The 26,478-nt window shown below is 58.5% G+C and overlaps 3 protein-coding genes across 3 annotated transcripts in view; 1 reads left to right on the top strand and 2 right to left on the bottom strand.

The window, feature by feature from the left end:
- Positions 1-2,217: 2,217 nt before the first annotated feature.
- Positions 2,218-13,114, bottom strand: TRARG1 (trafficking regulator of GLUT4 (SLC2A4) 1). The gene is made up of 3 exons (XM_054210236.1): positions 12,704-13,114; positions 5,754-5,886; positions 2,218-4,993 (listed from the first exon to the last, which is right to left on the bottom strand). Exons 1-3 carry the CDS (start codon positions 13,103-13,105, stop codon positions 4,986-4,988), a joined length of 543 nt encoding a protein of 180 aa, XP_054066211.1. The 5' UTR covers positions 13,106-13,114; the 3' UTR covers positions 2,218-4,985.
- Positions 13,115-15,838: 2,724 nt separating this feature from the next.
- On the bottom strand, positions 15,839-16,591 carry BHLHA9 (basic helix-loop-helix family member a9). The gene has a single exon (XM_054210325.1). It carries the CDS (start codon positions 16,589-16,591, stop codon positions 15,839-15,841), a length of 753 nt encoding a protein of 250 aa, XP_054066300.1.
- Positions 16,592-20,869: 4,278 nt separating this feature from the next.
- Positions 20,870-26,478, top strand: part of ABR (ABR activator of RhoGEF and GTPase) — a 40,229-nt gene continuing 34,620 nt past the window's right edge. The window contains exon 1 of the mRNA XM_054209181.1: positions 20,870-20,943. The gene's annotated coding sequence lies outside the window, so the exon portion shown is untranslated. The remainder of the gene's footprint in view (positions 20,944-26,478) is intronic.

Raw genomic sequence — 26,478 nt, 5'->3', positions numbered from 1 at the left:
ACCTGTCCCGGATTAAAGGAAAGGCAGAGGAAGGGAGGGGAAAGCCCGTGAGACTCGTGCATCGCTCTAGGGGTAGAAATGCTGAGGGGAAACCACGTTAAACTCGCGAAGATGGGGAGAGAGGGGTAAACTGGAACGGAGTGAAATACCGACCAGAAAAAGAAAATTCATCCTCAACACAGCAAGCTTTGAAATCAAATCTTTTGTCGCTTGCTTTCCTCCCTTTTGTGCTCACGTCCCTTTGGTCTCCCCTGCAGGACCAGCCAGCGCGTTGCTGTGACCCACTGACTCGTGCCAGACCTTTCCTGACCGTCGGTTGTCGCGTCCTACGAGAAGCTGGTATGAAACCACGCTAGCTCGTCTGCTCGGCAAACCACTCGTTCGGCTTGGACCTTCAATCTAGCATTGCTGTACCCAGCAAGGGCTCTTCTGTGCCGCCCCACAGAGCCCAAATGGGGGGCAACGGGCACAAGCTGGAGCATAGGAAGTTCCATCTCAATGTGAGGAGGAACTTCTCGACTTTGAGGGTGGCAGAGCCCTGGCACAGGCTGCCCAGAGGGGTGGTGGAGTCTCCGTCTCTGGAGACATTCCAAACCCTCCTGGACGCGTTCCTGTGCCACCTGCTCTGGGTGACCCTGCTCTGGCAGGGGGTTGGACTGGGTGATCTCCAGAGGTCCCTTCCGACCCTTGCCGTTCTGTGACTGTGCCCCAAACCCTGGGGAGAAGAGCCCAGGGACACCGATGCCAGAGAGGTGCCATCAGCCACACGCTCTGCTCAGAGACTCTTCCCGAGCAGTGCAAACTGTGTATTTATATCCCACCAGGACCTCACACTTGTCGATCGTAACTCCTACTTCCAGCTCACATTTAGAGACGTTTCCCACCTTCTCCATCTCTTCAGCAAGCTATCCTCCTACCAGCTCAACTTCTCTGTCAGGTAAGGTTGGCTTCCCACTGCATTGCTTGGATCTCTCGCCTCTCCCCTTATTGCCTGCTTTACTAGGGGGTAAAATTTGACCAAATCCCGAGGGTTTCGTGACTGGTATAGTTGCAAACACAGAAAACTTGGTTTTGACGTGCTTAGAGGAGGCTGCAGCAGGTGGCAAAGAGCCGTGACATAAGTAATAGGGCTTGTGTGTGGAGACGGAGAAGGGAAAAGTCTTCTCGTGACATGCTTTTCGTGACGGCCCTCCTGTGTGCTACAAATGGAGCTAAGGAGAGGAGCGGTTGTGCCTGGCCGGGGACAGCAAGGTGCTTGTGCTTAGCTGGACCCTCAATCAGCAAACAATCGTGAGGGACGCTCTTGTTCCCCAGGTGTAGACCAGAGGAGGAACCGTGCCTGCTGGTGGCCTCGGGATGAGGTCCTGCCATGATTTAGCTCCTCGTGACGCCATCGCAGGTGAGGTGTGCGTCCAGGGTCGGGGGCTCAGCACCTTCTTCCTTCGCGAACGCGAGCTCGTGCACCCGAGAGAGCCGAACTGGCAGCTGGGCTGGGGTAAAACCGTGCGTGATGCGGGGAGCAAGGATCTCGTGGCAAAACCTTCACGAAACAACGGCCTTGCAAAGCGGGGGGAGTGGGGAGGAAGGGACTTCCCAGGTCACCCTGGGGAGTTTATTTCTCCAGCACTGGAGAGCCAGGCTACCAGGAGAGAAGATACCTCGTCAGGAGTAACTGTAGAGGTTTTCACCTGGATTTAAGCGCAGGATAAGAACCAAAAAGCTGTATTCAAGAGTGCAGAGCAATGCAATCGTATCTAATCAGAAAGAAGATTAAAAATCAAAGGAATTTATGCCTTGGTTTCTCTTTTTTGCTATACTTAATAGTGAGCTGAGAAGCGGTCGCCTCAGCAGCCTGATGCTACGGGCTAAGACAGGAGGCACAAGCCGCATTTGGCTGCATGCACCCGTGGGGTTTTTTTGGGATGAATGAATGCGTTCTGATGAATTCGGGTGCCTCTACCACTCGGTGTTTCACCAGCCTGGGCCTTCTCCTGGCAAGGACCATCGCAGCTGCCTCGCGAAGCCCCCTCGTTCCTATGACTTCGGGTACCCCAGTTTGTTTTGAAGCGTAGTGTGTGTTTGCCTTCGGAAAAATCCGATTCAAAGGAAATCTGTATTCACACAGGGCTCTATGGAGGAGGAGAAAGAAAAATGGGTTTCTTTTTGGAGCTGTACAACGCACGTGGCTTTGAGCAACTTTGCCATCCGTGCAATTAGAGCAGCGGAATGGTAACTCACCTCGTGGGGGGTGGCAAGGTTTAATCCTTTAGATGTGGTAAAGCACTTTAGATGAAAGGCTTTACATAATGATAACGGAGCATTTAAATTCTTACTTAATAAATACTTGGCGCTATCAAGTGCTATAACTCACTGCGGCAGCGTTCCCTGAATGTCGGCTCTTCCTGCCCAAGGAGGAGCTTGTTTGGCTCTTCCCACAAGCTGAATTTCAGCAGCTCGAAGAGCGAAGGACAGAAGATGCACGGACGGGCAGCACTGCCCTTACGGATCTCAGGGAAAAAAAAAAAAAGAAAACAAACAAAAAAACCGCGTGTTTCCCAGCAAGCAGCTTTCAGGTTCACGCGTTAAAGAAGGAAACGTTTGGGGGGATTTGGTGGGATTTCGCCAGCCAGAAGTTCAGGGTTCGAATCGCGGGGGGAGGGTTTCTGAGGGGCTCGGAAGAGGAGGTCCGGTGCCGGGGGGCAGCCTGGCGGTGGCTGCAGGTGGCAGCTCAAACCCAGCAGCGCCCGGCGGCCCCCGTTTGCTGAGGCCGACAAAAAAAATGAATTGCAAAAGAAAGGTTGCAATTTTGGTCCATTTTAGAAGCCAATAGTTTGTAATAAAGCCCTGGCAAAGGGGTGATGGATGGGAGTGGAGCCCAAGAGAGTGCTGTAGCGGTGCGCTATTGCTCTGAGTCCCTGCAATCCCTTTTAATGTAGAGAAAAACGTTAACGGCGTGTCTAGGGGATTTGGCTTTCTTACCCCCTGGATTCAAGTAACGCCTAGCAAAAGCGAACCCTTTTAAAAGGGAGCGATCAACCAGGTGACGAGAGAATTTTCACAGCTTTGCCCGTGAGTAAATCCGCTACCGCGTGGATTTCCAGTGGGCCCCTGCCCTGTGCCAACCCCACGTGCGCACACGTGCCCCGAAGAAGAAGTTAGTGCCGAGCAGTGACCACCTCGTGAAGCTTTTTACGGTGCCCGATAGATTCTCCGTGTAGACAAGCCCTCGGAAGCATTAGATTTGGTCTAAGGTTTGGGTTTGTTTTTTTTTTTTTTCCCCAGGATATTGATGGTGGGGAGCAGAAGTGCCCTGAAACACCCTATTTCTCAGCGCGGTCCGTATTTCTAGGTGCCAGGCTGCCAGCTGGAGACAACAGAAAGGCCGGGGAATGCAGCTCTTGGCCACGCACTTGTGCCTGCAAAGTTTTGATAAAAGAGGGAGGCTCAGCTAATACGGAGCCAATGGATATGGCCAGAAGCCATCTACGAAGCCTGAATAAAATAACAGGCGATGAAACTTTGCATAGTCTGGTGTGGCCGGAGAGAGGACCAACCCCAGTAACAACCCGCGGCAAGGACAGGGTGAGGGGGAAGAAGAAGCGATGGGGTTGGAGGGAGCGCGTTGGGATCGGATCCTGCGGGGGAACGGACGAGGAGCTGCGTATTGTGGAAGACGTGGCGAGGCGCGGTGTACGTATACGCAGATCGGGAGGAGCAAAGTCTATTTTCTTGTTATGTTAAATATAAAACCTTACAAAATAATACTGCCGGTGGAACTGACCCCAGCCAGCCCCGGGGATGCTGGAGATTTCCAGAGATGCAGAAGAGCAGGTGAGGGGTGCAGGGACAGGAGCCGGGATCTTAAACTCCTCAGTGCCTCTGGAAATCTCCTGGAAAGCCCTAAGCTGAAGCCCAAAAGGGTCGGGGAGAGGAGGACTGACAGCGGCGGGGGCTGGATCATGCTGAAGCTTTTGTGTGATGGACGTGACGTGACATACACGCGTGAGTGGGTAGGACGGGCTCTCCGTGCCTTGGAACTGCTGCTACGGATTAACCAGGCTCTTTTCTCAGCGCCACGAGTGTTAACCTCCCTTTGGGTGCACAGAGAGAGAAATGGGTGGTTTCACAGAGAAAGCGTTATTTTTCCTTCCATTAAAAACCCCACCATGGGATGCGGGCGAGGAGGAGCCTGGCGTTCTCATGCAGCAACATCCCGCTCTGCCAGCTCTGAATCTGCCCTAAGTGATAAAAGAGCTCATAGGAACAGACATGGAGAACATTCCCAAAGGCATGCAAATGGTCATTGTCTCTTTTTTTTTTTTTTTTCATCAAAAATACAAAAGAACCCACCACATCCTCCAGCTTTTGTGGCTGCGTTTCGTTCGGAGCAGAGCCGTGGTCCCGCTGCAGCTCTGCTCTCCTTCTCCTCCGTGGAACAGCTCTCAGCTCCTGACGGCAGTTTGAGCTTTGTTGTTTTGTTGTTTTGTTTTTTGTTTTTTGTTTTTTTGTAGAGACAGAGAATTTGACGATTTAAAAACCAACAACCCCCCAAAAATTCAGTGACTTGTGCCAAAATTCTTAGGAGGATTCTTCGAAATGTCCTGTTCTCGCCTTAAATTTTTCTTTTAAAATAAGCTTCGTTCTTGAAACTCTCTCCTCCGCTTGTACTTTAGTGGTCTCCCCACTCCGTGAGTTCTGCTGGAGGGGAATGAGGTAGTGGATTTCCCCTTTCTCCTCTCCACTTGGTGTCCGATGTTCATTCCCATTCCTTCTTGCGATCTTTTTTTATCCCATCACTTGTACAAACTCATTTCCAAGAGGCGGTGAAGTAGAAGCATGCGTTCCTTCCGACGGCGCTCCAGAGCAGGCTGTCTAGGGCTGCCCACCTACACTGTGACAATTTTTTGTTGCAAGGCTGAAAGTAAAAACCCCAAAAGGAAAGTTGTCTTCCTCCTCTTCGAGGTATTTGCATGCTGAGATGTCTTCTAGGAAACTGTAAAATAAAGAGAGTCTTAGGGCAGCTTCCAGTAGTCACAGACATTTCCCTTATGCTCTCGGTTGGGGCTCTGTGTGTTTCTGAGGTTCCCGTTTGCCTGAGCTGCATGCTGGTCATGCTGGTTTCATAGAATCACAGAAGGTGTTGGGTGGGAAGGGACCTCTAAAGGCCATCTAGTCCAACCCCCCCGCAGCGAGCAGGGACATCTTCAACTAGATCAGGTTGCTCAGAGCCTCATGCAGCCTGGCCTTGCATGTCTCCAGGGATGGGGCCTCCACCACCTCTCTGGGCAACCTTTGGCAGGTGAGTTGACATTTGGGAGGTTCCCCAAACATTTTGGGATTGCATTTCTGGGCAGGTTGATTTGTGTCCTGAAACACTTTGTTTTTACCACGCTACAATCTTCTAAACCCACCACAGCCTTTGCCAGGGCAAGACCTTTCACCAGGGGGACCTTGTATGGTCCCCTCTGCACTATGGGACAGCACAGGGAGGACTTTCCATTCTGGTCATTTGAAGAGTGTGTGTCGCTCCTTCAAGGAGCCTGTTCTCCAAGGTGTTTTATGTGTGTGTGTGCAGCTGGTGATGGTCAAACTAGCCTGGACCATACAGGTGCTTAGTGCCCCACCGCAGTTGGGGTGGGAATGGAGCACCACCTGCCCTAGGGTGGTGGTGGGCGGTGGGCAGGTGTGTCCTATACACTGGAGGCAGAAGCCAGGTGAAGTTCTGGGCTGGGGAAAAGAGAAGGAGACGTTACCTCTGAAGCTGAGTGAAATGTAGAGCACGATGATGATGGTCCCCAGGACGATGGAGACGATGCTGAGCAGCCTGGCCATGCGTCCGAGTCGCCGGGCTCCGTCCATGTCCCCTTGCTGCCCGCTGTTCCTCGACTGAGGCGGGGGAAACACAGAAAGAGGGTCTGAGAACGGCTGCGGCTCTGGGGCGACTCTCTGGCCGTAGTCCCCAAAATGAGAGCTGCTGCTTCAGCGGGGGGCTGGACCTGCCACCCTGGGCTCTCACAGGACGGCACGCGCGGTGCCTCCATGATCCCATGGCTTTGACACCCTGTGGTCCTGCTGAACCGACCTGGAGCAGCCCACCTGGGATGCTGCTCTACTTGCCCCAGGTAGGGGCTGGGCTGGCTCAAGTCTGTGTTTTATTGGCGTGACTAAGAAACAGCCCCGGCGTGGGGCAGGAGGCACAGCGCAGCCCCAGCCGGCAGCAGGCCCTCTCTGACTCTTTTCACGGAAAACCCTGAAATTCCTGACTTCAGTCCCCAGGACTGCGCCGGGGACTGCATCACCCAAGGATGCTCCTGCCCTTCTGCCGCTTACATACAGGAAAAGCATCCTGCCTCCATCGTCTTCCGCAAATGTACGTATAAAGCCATTTATATGCATAAATATATATATATATGTGTATAAAGCAGATTTATGTATATTGCCAGTTTAACTATCACTGACAAACTGGGGAAAAAGAAAGCAGTGACATTTCCAAAGCGGCATGTGGCCTCTTTGCTGGCCGCTGGAGCCGAATGGGAGTGCGAGAGGACTTTGATAAAGCGGGCAGTAACTGCTGGCTTTCATCTTGCGATGGGATGTGCTTTGGTGCCTCTGCATTACCCTGAATTTCTGCATCGACGTAGATGGGTTGTGTTCGCCATCTCTGTTTTTAAATGCAGTCCTCCTACAGTGAGTTCCTGCTCCTGTGTGTGCTGTAGGGAGGGAAGGCATAGTCCATATAGCTTCTCCGTTCTGCTTCTAGTTCCGTTGTGATTTCCCCTGCTGCTCTATTGATTTATTCGAGCAGCTCAGTGAAAGCTTTCCTCTGCCCTGTCACTAAAAGAAAGGGCTTGCTGGCTGTGGCAGGGGTGAGGAACGGCACGGGGGAAGGCGCTAGTAGGTGCCTGGAAATTATTGTGTGTGGACTCGTTAAGGGATGAAGAGAGATCCCCAAGAGTCGGAGCCAGAACAAGACTTGCCTGTTGGTGGGCGCTGGCGTCTTACCGGGAGGCTCTCGGTGGGATAAACTGCAGCGGTCCTTGTCTTTGGGAACAAGGATGGATGGAGAGCACGGCTTGGAGCTTCCCTTGGACACTTTGCTTTTCCCTGCTCAGTCAGGGCCGGCCACCAATGGGCTCGGCAGAGATCCAGCCCCTGGGGGCATCTCCGGGGGGGTTAGTGAAGCACCCCCGGGGTCTGCCCCGCAGTGCTGCCAGGGCCGCAGCTGCAAGGGGCTGGGCGGGTTGAGCAGGATTTGGGCTCACACCCACCGAGGACAGACATGAGAATGGGTGGCGACGGGCTCACCAAGACCTTGCCTGGTGCCTGACGGGGCAGTGAGGGCCATGCTGTGGCCTGGCTCCTCTGAGCTTCAGTGCCAGCTCTCTCGCTGCCCTGCGCTCAGCGGCGCTGCTGGGCGGGAGAAGCCACCACCTGAGCTGACCACACACCGCAACCTGAGGACCAAGCACCGCTCGTGAGAAAAAGTATAACAATACGCAGATGCATGGTAAACTTCCAAAGCGATTAAATAAGAAACGATCCTGTTTCTAGCTCTTGTAATTGGCAATCATTTGGTTCCCAAGTGAGAAACACCGAAAGTAAGAGTTCCAGGTGGGGGAGAAGCATTAGTGCTGAGAGAAGAGCCCAGAGCGCTCCCCAGCCTGCCGGAGCCGGGGCGCTGGGCTTCCTGCGCTTGGCTGAGGGAGGACCTAGCACTTAGCAGAAGGGCAGCCGCGCGGTACCCCGGCGAGGTTATTACGGTGAAATTACTCACCGTGCGTCAGCATTCGCTGCGTGTGCGGTGGAGAGGCTGGAGCCCCTTCCGTCAGCAAGACGGGAGCTCCCTGCTCGGCAAGAGGCAGACTAGCACGGCTCTCCGGACCGAAAAGCCTTCCCGAATTCATGCAGAGCCCTTCTGCCTCCCGTGAAACCTATCGGGAAGGGCTTTTGGAGTGAGGGAAATTGGATAAGGAGTTTTAAGGTCCGTCTGTAACGTTATCCACCTGGTCGGGAAGGGTTGGAGTGGGGGGAAAGGGGAGAGACCAGGGTAAGGAGCCCAGCACCTTGATCCGCTGGAGGCGTCAGGCAAAACTCCCCTTGACCTCACCGGGGACGGGGCTTTTGTAGATACTTTAACTGCCTTGAAGCGGTTACTCTTTCTTTAGAGATGCTTTTAAGTATTTAACGTTTTTACGTGGGTTACAGGCTTCTTCCCCTGCCCCATCCACCTCCAGCAGCACTGCTGAGCTGCGCTGGGTCTCAGGAGAAGGGGGAGATCTGGGGCAGGCTGTGGGGCCGGCAGCTCCCCCCAGCAGCCCCGTACCATCTGCCGGCTCCTCCCTTTGGAGCGTGGCTGCTAAAACTGGGGGAAACTCTTGAACTGAAAAAACAAACAAACAAACAAAAAAAATGCTAGTTCAAAAGAGTTAAAGGTGGGAGTGTATTAAAACAATCCCACTTTCCTTTCAAAAAACGTGTATCTCGGAAATAACAACTGCGCTGGAAAGGGTCCCCTGTCAAATGTCATTAAAAAAAAAAAAAAGAAAGAAAATTAAGAGTCAGGAGGCCCAGCACAGCTCCAGCACCAACTATGAAACATCACTGAGAATTTAAATGAATAAATACTTGACGTTACTACCCCATTTCCCCCATTCATCCTGCTTTAATACCACCTCCCCCCTTGGCAGCACCGTGACCAGAAGGCCCCCAGCCCCGGCTGTGCGCTGGCTGCTGCTCCAGAAGGTAAAATGCGGCTTTGAAGGTTTCCACGTACTCATTTTCGTTTGTATCGCCACGTAAGTAACGCAGTGGGGCCTCAGACAGGCGGCTGCTCCCACCGCGTCCCCGCAAACGTCCCACTCCGCTCACGTGCCACCCTGTGTAGAACGTCCCCACCGCCGCCACCAAGAGAGCTCAAGACCGTCTTCCTTCTGGCCTCGACAGCACGTTTGACAGACGATATCTAAAATTGATGGGATGCAGCCAAGAGCCTATTTTCATTACAGAACAGGAGGTGACAAAATGAAGCTTCATGGGCTGGTGGTGGGAGCTGGGGGGGACGCAGTAGCCCAGGGATTGACAGGATCCCTGCCCTGCTCACTGACAGCTTCCAACGGTTGGGATTTATTTATTTTTTTTTTTAGGCTCAGATTTTTTGTAACAAGTGTAATATTTTTGCAGGGTGTGGGTTAGATTGCAGTGAAATATGCAGTTTTAGCTGTCTCCTAGGGAAAAAATATAGGCTAACGAATTTGGTATATTTATCACTACAGAAGTGTTTGCTTCTCGTTTATGCTGAACAATTATGAAAAATACATCAGCATTGGCACGGGGTGTTTAGGAAGCGTTTGTTACTGTACACAGATTATTCATCGGCGTGGCACGGATTGATTATAGCTCTCTACTATCGCTAATCCTCTGTTTTGCTTTCCCCATAAAAACACGAACATCTTGTTTATTAATCAAGACTCGCCGAGGCAGAATATCTCGGGGAAGGCTTGAGGGCTACGGGGGAGTGAGTCACTGCGCGTGTGCCAAGGGACTCCGCGTTACGGCGGAGCATGAGAAAATCTCAAGGAGCCCAGAAGCGGGGCTGTACCCCAGCACCCCCAGAGCCAGGTCAGCCTGGGTGGTTCAAAGGAGTTATTCATCTTCCCTGTTTTCAAACTATCTGTTCCAGTTACTGTTCTGAAGGGTTGGGTTTTTTTTCCCCTAATAGATCACCTAAGTTGTCTTGTTGCAAATGAAGGCAATTACTCTCCTGTGCTAGTCCCAGGGACGGACAAGATGAATTGTCACCTCCTCTTTCCCAATTTATGAACCAGCTTCGGATGCGCTCTGCTGCCTTCCACCAGCTACTCAGAATAAATCATTAATCCTCGACACTTGCGTTTTGTTGAAGAAAACATTCTGAGAGAGGTATAAGTCAACATCAGACTTAGATAGATGACTGTGCCTTTTAAAATGTGTAAGGATAGTTTGACTTCTCCCACATCTTTCAGGAACGGCAGTACTTATTTTGGACACCAAGTGCTGCGCAGAATTGCCCTTGGCGTTACTTTATGCTGGTTCTGGCTGGATTTGCCTTTCTTTTTCTACTTCTCTTCATTTGTTCGGAGTTTTGTACGCTGGTAAGTGACCTCCCTGCTTCTTCCCCTGATGTGGCTGCACTTCGGTCAGCAGAAGGGATTCGATAACAGCAATACAGTGTGTGCGTGGGGGGGTACCCGTCCCTGCCCTGCCCTCCTCTGAGACGGGTCCCACGGGGCTGCGCTGCCCTGGTGTCCATCAGCCCCGCTCTCCGGCTCGGGGAGGGACCCAAACCCCTTAGTGCAGCCAGGGCCTCCCTTGGTCAAGAAAACGCACCCAAGGGTCAGTGGAGGAGCCTCCAGGTAACTCGTTTCCACAAGATCAGCATTATCAGGAACAGGCTGGGGGCTACAGCAGGTATTTTTTTTTCTGCCGCCTCTGGCCATAGGCCCTGCCGGGATCTGAGAGCAGCTTTTGAAAAATGATTTATGAGACACTGAACCCAAAAGCATTCGTTTGCTTTCCTCTCTGGTTGCTCCTTATTACCCAGAAAAAAAGCTTTCATGTGCAAAAAGCATTGACTTAGGAAAGAAAAATACAATTGCAGAGCTAAAGGAACGTCAGCAAATTGTGGAAAGGTCCCCCTGCCCCCCTCCGGATGCCAGGAATCACGAAAACCTGGTTCCTGCTCAGATTTGCACATGATCAAGTGCTCCTGGGTTTTATTCTGTGGGGAGACCTAAGCCTGTGGGACCCTCAGGGGTCACTGGGACCTAAATTCCTCCCTGGTGTAAGCAGGTGAAACATCAGCTGATGCTCCAAGAGCTGTTCCTGCCGGCGGAGGACCCAGCCAGATGTTTCCTGGCTCTCCAGGGTCAGCACAGAGCAAGGATCATTCCTCATCCTGCTCCGCTGATGCTGTGTGGGGGTCCCTGGCTGGCAGGTGGGGGGGTGATGGTATTAGGCATGGCCAGTAGAAAGAGCCGTGATAAATCGAGTGTCCCAGGGGACAGGGAGTGCAGGGGCGACTGTGAAGGTGCCAGGGAACGTGCGCTGGCTACTAATGAGCTGTGTGCACTAAAAAGCTTATCCTGGAGAACAAGCTCTTCCGAGTGCACCTTCTGCCTCGGCAACCCCAGAGGGCTGGGGTTGGGCATCCCCCTTGCCAGATCTGGGTGGGCTCTGGGCACCGCTGCCAAGGGCCTTGGGAGCAGAAGGCAACCAAATAGTCTTACTGCCTCGTTGGTCCTTCCTCCCTTTGTGTTTAAGACAATAAACACACACCGGTACCTCGCTGTCTAGCACTATTGACTGGCTCCTGCTCTTTTTTCACTGCTTACTCTTCTACTCCACAGGGCTTATGTGGCCCAAGGCACATCCCCGCTGCGCCGGAGGCTCTAACGCCTGCAAGGGAGAGTGTGAGAATCTATTTTGCATGAAGGCTAATGTGGTTGGAAAATCCCCGTGAGAGCCCTTGTTTATTACCATGGATATGCAATAACCAGCTGCTTACCCTCTCGTTGCAGCGCAAAGCCCAACAAGGCTGGCCCGCTTCCCCGTATGCTGCCTAAACAGGCTCCGCCACACAACCGTACTACGCAGATGACAGCTGGCACTGGCAGAAATGATGATTCCTCCTCAAAATGGAAACTGGTCTCCCTAGAGGACTTTTCTGTGGCAACTGCTGGTGTCTGTCTTCGAGTTGGTGGTGGTTTTGGGGGGAAGTGCTGGCTGCAGGTGCCCCTCGGTGTATTTCTGCGTAGTAAGCAGGTAATTGCTTTCCCTGAGCTGATTTTCAAAGAAAAGATTTGCCTCTGTTGCAAATCGAGGGCATAAAAGGTGCCTGGGGAGGTGCTGTAAAGCAGTGGGGTGTCCCGATGGGTAAGGGGGTGGCCGTGCTTGCAGGGCTGTGCTGACAGAGCCACCTGCACCTGAGATGGGTGGGAGGCCGCTGGCTTTCTTCTCCCCTGCTCTGGTGTTGGTGTATTTGCTGAGGTGTGGGGGATGTTTAATGGAAAAAAATTGCTTTTCCACAGCAACTAAAAGAGCTGCAGGTGCAACCCGTCCCTTTGAAGTGTCTGAGGACAGGAACCGGCCCCCAGCCGGGGTCTCCCCAGTGCTGCAGGGCTGGGCTGGGCTGTGAGGAGGTGCGGAGGGAGATCCCTTGTCCTTGCTTCGCCTCGCTGCTCCCTCCCGGGGAAACCCGGCGAGCCGCTCTGGACCGCTGCCGGGGCGGCAGGGACCGAGCTTCCCGAAGCCACCGGGCTTCCCGGAGCCCTGCCCAGGGAGCGTCCGGATCCCACCCCCGAATCCCGGGCAGCCCCTCTCCATCCCCCGAGCTGTTCCGGCGTCGGTCGCCGGCTCTGCCGGGGGTCCCCGCCGGATCGGAGAGAGCCCCTGCCCGCCTCCACCCGTCTCCCTTTCCCCGATGGCAGCGTCCTGCGGGAGCCGAGCAGCGGCACAGCCCGGTGGAGCTGCGGGAGCTGTGCAGGCGTCTCCCCCCCCGCTCCCCGCCGCGCCCACTCACCCCCCCCCGCTCCCCGCCGCGCCCCCCGCTCCCCGCCGGTGCAGCACCGCGGACAGCTCCGGCCCCGGCCGTCGGGGGCGGCGGCGGCGGCGGCAGCGCCGGGGGGGAACCGGGCGGGTCCGGTGGCGCGGCGGGTCCCGCACTCACCATGATGGAGAAGACGAGGGCCACGACGTTGATGGGCCAGACGGGGCAGAAGCAGGAGAAGATGGCGAGCACCAGGTAGTCCCGCGGGCGGCCCTGCTCCGGCGCCGCCGTGCTGGTGGCCGTGGAGGAGGCTCTGCCCAGGCTGAGCCGGGACGGCGAGAGCGGGGCCGCCTCCAGGTGCCCGACCGACACCGACTTGTAGGCGAGCCCGTGCCCGTTGCGCTCCGCCTCGCCGGGCAGCGCGGCCGTGAAGGATTTGGAGCCGCGGAGGCCCTTTTCCTCCCGGCCTTCGGTCGGCGCCAGCAGCTTTTCGGTCTCCTGGAAGCGGGTGGGCAGCGCCGTGCCCGACCCCGAGCCCGAGCCCGAGCCCCCGGGCGCGGCGCCGCCGCCGCCGCTCGCCATGGCCCGGCGGAGCGGGCACCGAGCGCGCCCCGCCGCCGCCGCTCTGCGCTGGGGGCTCGCCGCCCCGCGGGAGGCCGTGCCGGAGGAGGGGCCAGCCCGGTTCGGCCCCCGGGGCAGGATCGGGGCCGCGGACCGCCCCCGGGATGTCCCCGTTCCCCCCTTCCCCCGCCCCCGGGCCGCGCTCAGCCCCCCGTGCAGGCGGCGCCGCCGCCCCCCGGGGATGCTGGCGGGGGTGCGGCGGGGTGGAGCGGTGGGAACGCCGGGGTGTTCCCCGCCGCCTCCAGCACAGCCCTGCCCGAGGCTCTGTCCCGCCCCACCGACCCCCGGCTCTTCCCGGGGGCTCCCACGGGCACCGCTTCACTGCAGCGGTATGTGAAAGCCCAGCCCTGAACCGGCTCGGCTTGTGCCAGCGGGGCTCGGTGGCCTCCTCCGGCCCCGCAGGAGCAGGGGGATGACGAGGGCAGCTCTGTGCTGGGTGCCGGTACACACAGCCCTGCTGTCGCTGGGTCCCCCCTGGCTGAAAGCCTTTCCCCAGGCAGGTGGGGGACATGCGGCACAGACCAGACCCTGGGCGGGGTGTGGGTGCCCGGCGGTAGCCCTGACTCCAGCCGCTCTGGGAGAGCATCCTCCCCAGGCACAGGGGGAGAGGAGTCCCTGGGCACACTGTGCGGAGCTCACCCTGCTCTCGCTGCGCATGGGTGACCCTGGAGACACAGCAGCTGGGGACAGGGACACCAGATGAGTGACAGATACTGCGTCCCTACATAGGACCTGCAAAGGAGAACGGGTGCTGGTGCAGGGGTGGGTTACGTTCTGTGCAGCAGACAACAGCATCCTTGGGAGCAGGGGGGTAAGGGGCAGGAGGGAGGACTGAAAAAAAAAAACCCAGAGCCTGGAGGCCTGGCAAAGATGGATGTTTTCCACCCATTCTGTATTATGCTTCAGTTCCAAATTTGTCAGGGATTTCCCTGGCAGTGAGTGCCATCTATGGGGCACACCCAGCACCTTCTGCCTTTCCCAGAGGTGCCCAAGGAACCTGCTGCTACCTGGGGCTAGGTCCGCGATGCCCAGCGCTACCCAGAGCCTGCCAGGCTGCTGCCCCCCTGGGATTTGTCCCATCCCACAGCCTCCAGGCAGAACGAGGACCCGTGTTTCATACACGTAAACCCAAAAGCAGTCGGGTGACCCTGCCCGGGGGGGGTGGGTCTTGCAGAGTTATTATGCCTTCTCCCTGCTTCTGCCTCTCTGGCCATCTGCTTCCATCCGTCTTGCCTTGACTGGCCACCCAAGCTGGGGGTAAAACCTGGAGATGCAAATTTGGGTGGAGCAAGGGATTTGTGTCTGGGTTAGGGCTGGGTTTCACTTAAACCTTCTTTGAATGCTGCTATTGCTTGGCTTTCACTCCCCCTGTGATGCAGACCAGGGGCATGCCGCTGCTCCGGGGAGAGCCAGAGCAGGGGAAGCCGCTCGGCGCAGGGATGCTGTTGGGAGAAGCAGGATTCCTTCAGCGGACATTGCTGCAGGCCTTCTTCTGGCAGGGGGAACATCTGTTGGAGATTAAAGCCAAGATGCCTCACACCGTCAGCACTTTAAAGAGGCTCCTTTGCCGAGCGAAGAGCTCTCTCTCCTGGCTGCTGGTAGCTTTCCTCTGCTCATTTCCCAGCTGCCTTGTCCCACCCGGGGAATAAGGGAGGAGGAGGCCCTGGGGAGGGACCGGCACACTGCAGCAGAGGATTGAGACGGTTGTTCCAGCGTGTGTCCCTCCAGCGGGGAAAGAGCTCAGGCTGCCCTTGGTGTGTTGGCAGCCAGTGCCAGGGCTCGGCTGGGAGCACTGCGGGGGGAGTGGAAGGGCTGGAGGAGTTCTGCGGGGGCTCAGCACTGCGGGAATCACGCAGCGCGATTTACCCTGTCCAAAAACCTGCCGTTTAGTCATGTGTGTGGCAGTAAACCCCTGCCTAATTCCTGCAGTAATTCCAGTTTGCTGAATCCCAGGCAGAAGGGAGCCCTCCCAGCTAGTCTGAGCTCTCTGAGCCAGAGGGTAAAATTCCAGTTAAATTCCCCTTTCCTCCATGCCACTGGAACAAGCCAGGAGCACGTTATTGGGCCGTCCCACCAGAGCCACTTTGCTGCGATCGGGAGGAAGCCGCAAACGGATGGGTGGGTTTTCTGAAAGCCGACATCTGTCTCCCCTCCCAGCCTGGCCTCTCAAATCTGCTGGGCACGAACGTCTGCAAAAATGAGCTTAGCATCCAAAGTCCCAGGGCACTAACCTTTCCCTGCTCCTGCTCCCCTCCTTCTCCGTCAGGAGCCAGAGCGACCAGCCAGCCAAGGGCTTTAGTGTGATCCCCACGGCCCATCTGTCCACCCCACACATATTAACAGCCAGTGCCCTGGTGCTGGGTTTGTAAGTCATGTTTTCTCACAGAGCAAGCAAGAGACAATAAATACCACTGACAATCGGCAACAGTGACACCTCGCCACAAGAGACACAGAGCTGGCACTTCCAGAGGACTTTCCCCCTTCCCCAGTCTTCCCGCAGAGCGGAGACCCGCAGCCGGACAGCACTGGGGTCCTGTATGGCGTTCCGGTGGCTCACAGCTCTCACCAGCATTGCAGCCGAGCTCTCCATCCCACAGCCCTTCTCTCTCATGCAAATGTCCCTTCCTGCTCCCCCCATTTGTCCCGCAGATGCGTTACCTTCCCAGCACCGTCTTGCCACCCCAGCCCTGCAGGTCAGTGGATGGGGAGGCATTGCTGGTGTCCCCAGCTCTGGCAATAGCCCAGCTGCCAGGGGACTGCCCCAGCCAGGGGCTCTCGCAGGCTGTCCATGTATCTCTGCTGGCCTCGCAGCTCCGAGTGGTGGGTCCCGCCGGAGCAATAGGCAGGGCTGGGCACGGAGTGATCCTCCTTCGGGTTCTCGTAGTTCTGGAGCTGCCTCTCAGGGGAAAACATGGTGTAGAGAGGGGACGGAGGGCAGCGCTGAAAGCCGGTGGTGCCTCCATAACCGGGCTCCCAGGGGAGCTGGGGGTGGGTGGCCTTCGTCCCCGGCTCCCGCGCAGGGACCCCGGCCCGGCCACAGCACTCAGAGTGGGTGCAGGGCCAGCAGCGCCCGGCGCCGTGCAGGGACAGGGACAGAGCTGTGATCCTGTTGATGGCTCGCCGGAGGGTAGCGATTTTGGAAAGCCTTTTGCCACCGAGGTCATGTTTGAGGGCCAGCCGCAGGGCATTGAAGGCTTGGTTGTAGTCCAGGATCCTCTTGCGCTCTCTGACATTGGCAGCCATCCTCCTGGCCTTGGAGCGCACCGGCCTGCTCCTCTTCCTCACCTTCATCCCTTCGGTGTCCCTCAGGCAGGCGGCTGCTTCCCTCCCCCGGGGGACCCACAGACCTTGCCCGTAGCACGCCTGGGATGCAGCCCCTGCTTCCAGCTCCTCTTCCGAGCTGTCGGGCTCGGCTGCTGTGCTTTTCCCCATGGCTGCTCCGGACATTCCGCAGTGAGGGGGAGCGGGAGAGGTGCTGCTGCGGTCCTGCCTCCTGCAAGGTGTGGGAGACACTCCTCCAGGGACACGCAGCTGCCTCTAAAAACCCCATGGCGGGGCTCGTCACGTGGCTCCCTGCCGACCCTCCTCACCTGCCCGCAGGTGTGCTGCCTTGCGGAGAGGCACAGGGCGAGCCCTGCCTGGCCTCTGCCCACCGGGATGCTCCTGAGCACCCTGCCAGGCTGGAGTGTGGGACGCCGGTGCTGGGGTGCCCGGAGTTTGCAGTGGGATGCCCCCAGGCCCCAGGAGGAAGGGGGTGAGACCCCTCTACCAAGCACACGTCGCAGTGGTTGCTTTAGTCTGTGCTAAGAGTTCGGTCACTGCAGGAGTTCCCTGTGCTGCTCTGCCCTCTCCTCCCCTGGGCAGGCTGGCGGCTGTGCCTGGGCCAGGTCATCCCTGGGTTTTATACCGTGACGTGGGGCATCACCACCCTGGCACCGGGGATGGGCTCTGCTCCCCCACGCTCACTCATGCTGCAGCATTTCTTTTATTTCACGGCTCGGGGAAACTGGGGCACGGAGTGATGATGTTGCTGAGGAGAGCAGCGAGTCTGGCGCCTGGGTGCAGGAGGAGACAAAATGACTCCTGCCCCAGGAACGGGGCCGGAGCACTGAGCTGCCTTTGAGACAGCAACTTAGGGGTGCTCCACGCAGCGGCACCCCGGTAAGCCGGGAGCATCCGTGGGCACGGAGGTAGGTGGGTGCCTGGACAGGAGCAGCCCCCCGGGGAGCCAGGGGAGGAATGTGGGGGCTTGGCACGCCTCTGCCCCGCGGAGCAGGAAGCAGGAATGTGGCAGGGGGAATTGGGGCAGGTGATAAAAGAGCTAAAGTGCTGCCTGCCTCCAGAGCCTTCCTGTCCCTTCCCAGCAGCGGGGACCCCGGGGGCAGAGCTGTCTGGGCTGGTGCTGCCAGGCCTCCCCGGCACTGACTCTGGGGAAGACGATGCTGAAAGCAGCTCCTTGTTCTCTGCATCCCCAGGCCGGCAGGACAGAGGGACTTGCCAGGTGCGGCAGGTCCGGAGGCCATGGGGAGGGCCAGGTCCCCATCCTCGGAGCAGCGTGGGGCTGCCACGTGTGTTTGCCCATCATTTCATTAGCGAGCAATCGCTAAATGCCTTCCTGTGTGAGGGGTAACATGTTGAAAAATGGCCCGGGAGTGGGTCTGACAAATTGTTGGGGTGACTGGCGCAAAAGCAGAGCCCCGGGAGAACGTGTCCCCCCTTGATCCATCCCTTTCTATCTGATTGTCCCAGCTCACGTTTATCAATAGCCACAATTAGCAGGGGGCTATTTGTCTATTGCCCTTCTCTTCTCTTGGCTCTTTGAAGTTGAAGCTAATTTAAGTGCCTCTGCTCCAGGAACCCAATAAATCAGGAGACGGGGCCTCGGGGAGAGGGGAGGACCAGGCAGCAGGACTTCAAAGGGATGTGAAGATTGCAAATATTTTTGAGCACTCACCTGTGCTCGCCATGGCTCTCTTGTTCTCGCCAGCGGCCTTCTGGCCTCCCAGTCTTGCTCTGCCCTCAAAAGCGGATGGTCCCCCAGCCACTGACTTACCTGGTGAGCTCAGCTTGGGAGCGAGGGGCTCTTTGGGATGCTTGAAAGCCAGCAGGATGTGCATGCTGGGCCCACTTAGAGACCTGTCTGTCCAGAACCCAGCTAAGCAGGATGGATCCCTGACGTGGGGATGCTTTTGCTGGTGTGGGAGGTCGGGAGGTGCGGTACAGAGCACACAGGGGGGTGGTTGAGCTGGGCACAAAGCCCGTCCCAGCTGGGGCGATGCTTGGGCAGAGGCAGAGGGAAGGCAGCAGCCCACCAGGCAGGGGAGAACCCGCTGCCCCCGTCCTGCCCGCAGCCCCCAGGAGCTCACTGGGGAGCACTGCCGGGGGTTCCCATCCCAAAAATCTCAGCAGCGGGCAGCCCCGGACCTGCAGGGAACCAGCCCCAGCTCTCGGAAGCGGGCAAGGCCAGACTGTAAATCACGGGTCATCGGATGCCACCTGCCGCCTGTAATTAGTGCATCCCGCTGGGCCGTCCCCACCTCGTCCTGGATGCTTCCTACCTAGGTGCCCATTACAGGGTGGGAGGCCAGCAGGAACGCCCACCCAGGCCCTGCTCCCTCGGCCCCCGCTGATTTATCACCGTGCGCTGGAGAGATTTATGGGCTGAGATGGGGAACCAGAAATGTGTTGTGAGGCTCTGCCGGGCCCGTCTGCCTGACAGATGATGAAAGAGCTGTAATTATCCGTCGCCATGAATAAATCAGGCCACTCACAGCAACCCCCCCTCCACACTCCCTTCCCAGCCTCCATGAAGGGGTTCGACCCCCGGGGACACCCACCTCTCCAGCACGTGCCACACTGAACCTGGGGCACTGCTGAGCGCTGGGCACCTGCCCGTCCTGGGCAGCATGGCCACAGCTCTCATGGGTCCCACAGCCCAGAAGCACGTTTTTGGGAGTCTTCGCCCCTAACACTGATGCTGAGCAGGGGCTGCAGCTCCTGTAAAGGGCCCAGGACTGGCTGCCCTCACCCACATCCATCCAGCACCCCCTAAAATCGCTGCTGCTTCCAGATGAGAGCTGCCGGGACCATCTGGGATCACAGCCCTCCCCGGAGATGAAACCCAGATGGGGTGGTGAGGGGGCAGCCGACATGGGCTGGGGGGGCTGCCTGGCCCCTGGCAGTATCCCAGCACCATCCACCCTCTTCGGGAAAGCTGCACTGGGAGGCATGGCTGTGCCGGAGGGAGGCTGTGCTGCCGAGGTGCAAGAGCCAGGGACTTGCATGCAGGGAGATGCCCCCAGCTCTCAGGCGGTGATGGAGGGGAAGGAGGAGGCGGTTGTTGCGACACTGCCTGGGCCCCGTGGGTAAACAAAATAGGACGCTTTTTTCCTGCTGGGGCTCGGCCAGGTGGCACAAGGGACTCAGGCCTGTGAGTCATCCATAGCCATCATGCAGTACATGGGAGGAGGCAGGGGAAGGCAGGTCCTCGCGGCTGCCTGGAGGCTCCTGCCTCTACCCCCGGCACCCCACGAGGTGCCACGTCCCAGCACCTGGCATGACACAAGGGAAACACCCACCCTGTCCAGGCCGTGGGGTTGGAAAGCCCCATCCCGTGGGGTGGGAGTGCGGCGGGGGGCGTGCACTTCCCTGGCAGCTTAAAGGGAGCGGGCACACATGCCAGGGCACAGAGTGGGCAAAAAGCCTTACATGGGCCTTCATCACCCACCACGGTAGTTTGTGCCTGTCCCTCTGTCTGGCGGGAATGGCCCCTCCATCCTGAGATGGACAGGGCGAGCAGGGTGTCGCAGGGTGGCCAGGAGGCGAGCAGAGTTCCATAGCAAAGGCCGGGGCACGCATAGGCGGAGGGGAGGCACTGGAGCACCCCGTGCCTTTGAAGCTCAGCCGTCCCTGGCTCGGGGACCAATTTCTTGCAGCGCGTGGGATTGTTTGTGCCATCAGCTGTCGCTTCGTTAACTGCTCTGACGCTGCCGACGCCGGACCACGGCATCCTCCCGGCCCACGGCATCCTCCCGGCCCACGGCATCCTCCCGGCTCACGTCCCGCAGCTCCCCCGGGGGGAGCCCCGGAGATGGAGACGGAGGTACCGCAGGTGGGAACAGCCGGGAATACAGCACCGCATCCCACTCGGGCTCCCCAGCTCCATCACGGGTGCACCCCGGGGAGCGCTTGCGGTGCTCCCCGGTGGAAGGAGGCGGCAGAGGCGGAGCTGACCGGTGCAGGTGACCGGGCCGCTCCCTCCACGGGGCTCGCAGCCGGAGCCGAGCCCGGGGGGGGCGGTGGCAGCGCTGCTCCCCGCCCCGGCGGGGCCGTGCCGAGGCGGGGCGGGCCGGGGGCGGGCACCGACGTCAGGCCCCGCGGCGGCGGCGGGGGGCGGAAGGCGGCGGCGGCGGCGGCGGCGGGGAAAGGGGGGGGGGGCGAAACTTGGGGCCGGGGCGGGGGGATGGCGGCGGTGGAGGAAGCGGGCGAGGCGGCCCGGGCGGACTTCGCCCGGCACTGGCAAGCGGAGTTCCCGGGAGAACCGGCGCCCCGCATGGAGCTGGGCTCGGTACGGGCCATGGAACGGGAGCTGGAGCGCTGCCGCCGCCACCTGCGCCGCCTGCAGCGGGCGCTGGCCGAGGAGCGCTTCAAGGTGGGCTACCTGGAGGCGGCGCTGGCCCGAGCCCCCCCGCCGCCGCCGCCGCTGCCCGCCGCCCCCCGGCCGCCGCCGGGCCCCGCGGGCAGCTCCCCGGAGGGAGGCAGCGGCGGCAGCTCGGACGCGGAGGACGCCTCCTCGGCAGGTGGGTGCCGCGGGGGGCCCCGGGCCGCGGCACGGCCGAGATGGGGGGGACCATCCCCCCAACCCCGCGTCCCAGGGTGTCCCCAGCCCCCGCGCCGTCCCCGTCGCGTGGTCAAGGGCATCCCCGGCTCTCGTGCTGTCCATCCTGAGCTCCTGTGCCATACCCATGGCACAGTCAAGGGCACGCCGTGCCACTCTGTCCCCATGTCCCCGTGCCGTGCCGCTGCTAAGGCCATCTCGAGCCCTTGTGCTGTCCCTGTCACTCTGTCGATGCACCCTGTGCTGCAGCACGGTAGAGGATCTGGTGCTCTCCCCAGGCTGTCCCCACTACGCAGCCAGGGGCACCCCATGCCATCACATGGCTGAGACCGCCCCAAGCCCTTGTGCCATCTCCGTCAGGCAGCTTGTGCCGCCCCCAGCCCTTGTGTTGTCCCCATCCCACCACTAAGGTCACTCTAAGTCCCTGTCCCATTGCAGAGGGAATCCCATGCCAAGGCCTCATCCTTTGGCATGCAAGGACAGAGGGTGGCTGGCCAGTCCCCTGCAGCTGGCTCTTGGTGATGTGCTACTGGCCCAGGAGCCACCTCTGGGGCTGGGATGCTGCGGGAGAGTCACTTCCTCCAGGTGTGACCTGGCTCACGGGGACGCCTCTGCTCGGGTGACACCCTGTGATCTGCCGTGGGGAAGCCCTGGGGCCACTAAAGCAGAAGCATGCCGGGGTGGTGCGGTGTCCCCAGGGCGTTTCGCTGGGCAGATTGAGAACAATGTTATTTTGCAAGTGACTGGCTGTTTCGTGGCGCTGAAGGCGCAGCCAGCCAGCGCTGTCACCCGTCACGCTGTCCTACTTCCAGCGGCCTGGAAGTTGTTATTGCATCAGCTTTAATCCCGGTTCAAACACAGTCCTGACAGCTAAGGAATGTCACTCTTTACATTGCTAATTCTCCAGCTGACTTGAGTTAATTTTCTTCTTGCTCGATTGTTTGGGGTGGTGGTTTTTCCCCAAGGCTGTATTGTGCTGGTTTAAGATTGTCTGGGTCGCAAGCACTCTGATGTTGAACCGTGCTTAATATTTAGCGTAATTTATATTTATTGCATTAGTCTACAGGGCTGGGGAACAGCTCAGTTTCCACTTCACCTGCCTGAGCTGTCTGGAGGTGGAATGTCCAAAGTACATGGCTGCTCTCCGTGTTGTCTCCGTACCGCGCCAGGCTGGCCCGTGTGTGTTTGTGCCTCTCCCCATCAGTGGGGATGTGGGAGCCTGCTCCCAGCCCCATGGCAAGGTCTGAGGGCATTCGATGCGTCGCCTTCAAAGGGCCACCCCAAGTCCTTCTCCAGCTCCCTGTCAGCGGGCAGTGGCTGTAGCTTTTGGAGAGCTGCTCAGCGGCCGAGGGAACTCGAGTGCGTCGGAGCGACCAAGCGCAAATCCTTCTGATTTACACTTGGATCCTGCGTTTTATTTATATCTGGGTAATGTTCCTGAATGTTCCCAAACACCCAGGGATGTGCAAGGCTGCTCTCAGGCCTGGGCGCTGTCATTAAAGGGACTTCCCTGGAGCACAGCCTAAGGAACGGGTCTCTGAGCCCCCGAGGGTCCCGGCTTCGTAACCCAGAGGGGTCCTCCAGCCCCACACCACCCTTCGTGGCAGCTGGGCCAAGACCTTTGCAGCCAGTCAGGGTGAGTCTTTTGGGCAAGACCATGAAATCTGGGGTTGCTTCTGCTGTGATTAAATGTGGCCTCTTCCTCTTCCTCCTCTTCCTCCCCCAAATGGGTCTCCATCACGGTCCCTGGCTCCTGCACTCGTCCGAGGAGGCAGCATCCCCTCCGCCGAGCTCCCGGCTCCTTGCCCCACGGCACAGCCGGGCTCTGTGTGGGCATTGGGTGACGGTGGCGGCCATGAGCAATCCCCAGCCTTGTCCCGAGCCTTTTCCGGGCATCAGCACTTTTCTTTGTTACACGTTATAAGGGCGCCTGTGTGCCCTGACGGCGCTGACATTTAAAAGCAGAATTTGAGAGTACAGTAAAACACGTGTGGTCGTTGCCCGGATCCCCCTTTCTCCGGGCAGTTGGTTAACTTAGTTCTCCCGTCGTTTTCTTCTCACTTCTCTTTATTTTTCAGATAAAATTAAAAATGCCTGATCGTGGTGCTGTTTGCTTCTCCTGCCAGCAGTCCGTGCGGTGTGTAACTCTGTTAGCGCTGCTCTGCCTGGGTCCCTCGGTATTTTAATGTGAATTTTGGAGCTTAACGGTGCTGCAGCTGTGGCCGAATGTGGTTGGCTCCCGGCGGTTTCACTGTAACCTACGGCAGCGCTATCTGGACAGCAAGCGGAGGAGAGTTGAATATCGTCTTTATGGGAATTACCAGGGAAAGACAGTGGTTTCCTTTAAGTAGCTTGTGCTTAATCTGATTTAAAGCGAGGAAATCTGCAAGATGCCCCTGTTTGCAGCTATTGCATGAGAGCAGCGCGTGTGACAGCCAGATACACGATCCTGGCATCTGAGATAACGCCTGTGCCAGCTCACCCGGGACCAACAAAATCTGAGCGTCAGCGAGCAGATGGCTAAAAACGAAGCGTGGAAAGGACTAAAATTCCCTTCATCTCGGCCATCACCTGTTCCCTGTGGCTAAACACGCAGCTGGCCTCGCAGCTGAGTATGTGCGGTGCCGCGCGTGGCCGTGCCGGGCGGTGGTCGGGGTGTGCCGGGGTGTGCCGGCGCTCCGGCTGGCTGCTGCCTCCATCACCTCCCTTTTGCCGCCGCACGAGTGCGGGGCGAAGGGTGCGGTGCCGCGGGACGGTACCCACCAGGAGAGGGTGAGCTGAGCGGGTGGGAGGCGACCGTGCCGGTGACCGAGAGAGGAGGGAACGCGGTGATGCTCATCGGGAGATGCTTTGTGCCCGGCAGCCGGGTAGTGCACACGGAGGTGGGACAAACTCGGTGCTGGGTTTTCCCACTTTGCTCTTGGGAAGGGGAGAAAGAGGCTGGCTTTGGCACGGAGCTGGGATGCTACGGGAGCTCCTGAAGCTCCTCTGGAAGGCTGCTGGGTTCGGGAGCCCCTGGCCTGCCCTCTGCAGTGCCCTGCACCCCATAAATGTGAGCTCTGGGGTGGGGAGTGCTGGCATAGCTGGAATAGCCCACGATGGGGTTGGCTGGCGGATCTGGTTACGGCAGGATGCTGCGGCTGCGAGTAGATGAAATGCCCAGCCCTCTGTTTAGCTGGAATTACAGTTTCTGTCATGGAAAGATCCTGGAGTCACGTGGGCTCTTCTGCTCGCCCCACCACACCGCCTTCGCCAGTACCTTGGGAAACGGGAAGGGAGGCTGCCGGCAGCAGCGGGGTCCCTGCCTCGCAGGGGGGTGAGCACAGGAAGGCGGCGGTGCCGGTGTGTGCACCAAAGGGCTGTGATGGGGAAGGGGCCCTGGGGCGTCTGGAGTCCCTGGGGCATCGTCCGCCTCGTCCCTGTGTGCCCGGCTGGGTTGTCATGGGTGTCATGCTAGGGGCACCCAGTTTGGGTAAAGGCAGGGCTTGTTCTTGCTACTCCATCCCTGCTTTCAGCTGGTGCTGCTGCTGGTAAATACACAATACTGCAAAAGTGGCATCTCTCTCTGTCCCAGAGAAACTCCTCCTCCACAGCCAGGGAGGTGATGGGGCAGGGCTCTGTCCTGCTGTCCTGAGCTGCCCTCGGACCCTGCTGGTTTCTTGTCCCTTTCTTGGAAAATCCCCTAAAACCCCAGCAAAAGGAGAACGGAAAAGAGCGAGCAAAGTCCGGAGTTGATCCCGGTGCATCTCTTTCTGCCTGGGGTAGGTTGTGGCATGCAAGAGGCGAAGGAGCGGTGATCCCACAGCGCCCAGGAAGGTGAAGTGTCGCCTTGTCTGTGCATCCATTTCCCCTCCTTTAGCACCAGGCGGGGATCTGGGAGCCGGTGCCGAAGCGGGGAAGTGTGCGGGTGGGAGTTGTCCCTCCCCGAGAGCTCATCTACCGCCTCTGTGTCCACATACATATTTTTTTTAATTTTTACTTCACCCTATTTCCCCACCGTTGGAAAGTGCTAGTTTGGCTCTAGAGATGCTGGGAGTTCCTCTTCTGGCTGGGGGAGGCGAGGCAGAGTCTCAGTGTTTAATTTTAACTGCTTGGGCAAGGGCGAAACCGCAGTGCATGTGTGTGTGCGCGCGCCTGCTGGGGACCTTTGAACTGTCTCCATCTGTTCTGGGGCCCGGTGGCGTTTTGGGAGGTGGCATTTCTCCACGACCCCCCCCACCCCCCACCCCGATGGCAGCGTGACAACAGCCCCTGAGTGGTGCGGGGCTGCCTCCCTGGAGAGCGGTGCTGCCCGAGCCGGGGCCTGCGGGGTTAACGCTGGGGCAGGTTTGCACTGTTAACGAAAAATCATAGATAAATGCAAAAGTTCACGAGGTTAAAAAGCCTTTGAGTAGAACAGTTGCTGTTTAAAAGCACGGTTTTTAAAGGAGAGCAGTAAGTGCTGGTTGTCGGAATAACTTCCCTGTGATGGGTAAATAGTGGAGGGCTCGCAAAGGAGCTGGAAGACCAAAGGGGAGACCTGGGACCGGCTCTGCCCAGGGCCACCACCGGGGTCTCTGCGCCGGGGCAGAGCCAGCAGCTGCCCCAGGATCTGCTGCGTGGAGAAACGGCCCTTCCAGGCACCATCACCCTGTGAAGGCTGAGCAGGACAGACGTGTGGTGGGACGGGGGTCCCTGTCCCTCTCACCGGGCAGGGGGACGGTGGGTGAGCGGACCCCGGGGGGCACATCTGTGCTTCTGGCAAGCTGTTGTGGCTGGGTCTGGCTTTGCTGTCCCCTCTGCCATCAGCTGAGCATGGCAGCAGTGGCAATCCGGCCGCTGCCCAGCATCACGAACATGCACCTCCTCCAAAGCAGATCCTCCAAATCAGTGTGAGCATTCCCGGGATGGCTTTCTCCTCTCCCCCGGCATGGCATCGGCCCAGGGATGCTGACATCCCGCCTGCAGGAGGTGGGTCTGGCCGCAGCATCCCCATGCATCCCTGTGTGCCGTCAGCTGAGCACGTCGTGATGGCTGGGCGTCTGCAGGGGGGGTGTCTCTCTGTCCCCCCCAGCACTTGGGCAGAGGCGGTGCTGAGCTCCCCCAGCTCGGCAGCATTCAGATGGTGGGTAGCGGTGCTGCCCCAGAGCCCTGCAGAAGGGAAGGAGGGGACATTGTTCCACTTTCAGTGCCAGTGGTGCCACTGGCTTTGCCCACCGCGGGGGCGACCGCTTGGGCTCGGAAATGGCCCCCTGGTCCCCTTGAGCTTGGTGCAGCGGTGGCCGGTTGTGGGGTTGGCGGTGGCCCTCAGGTAGGAGCAGCGGCAGCAGCCGGGCACGCAAGAAACCCTCATTAGGTGTCTGGCTACAGCCAGAAGTGCCCTGCGGGGCCTGAATACATTTGCATTGTAAGTCTATTGAAATCTGGTTTGGGGTGGATTTTTTTTTCCCTGGAAAGACACTTCTGTGCATCGGGGCTCTTTGTTCCGCTGGTTCCTCCTCCCCTCCTGCCCAGCGCG

Source organism: Rissa tridactyla, chromosome 7 (genome assembly GCF_028500815.1).
Source record: "Rissa tridactyla isolate bRisTri1 chromosome 7, bRisTri1.patW.cur.20221130, whole genome shotgun sequence".
Lineage (NCBI taxonomy): Eukaryota > Metazoa > Chordata > Aves > Charadriiformes > Laridae > Rissa > Rissa tridactyla.
This window is presented reverse-complemented; position numbering and strand designations above follow the sequence as displayed.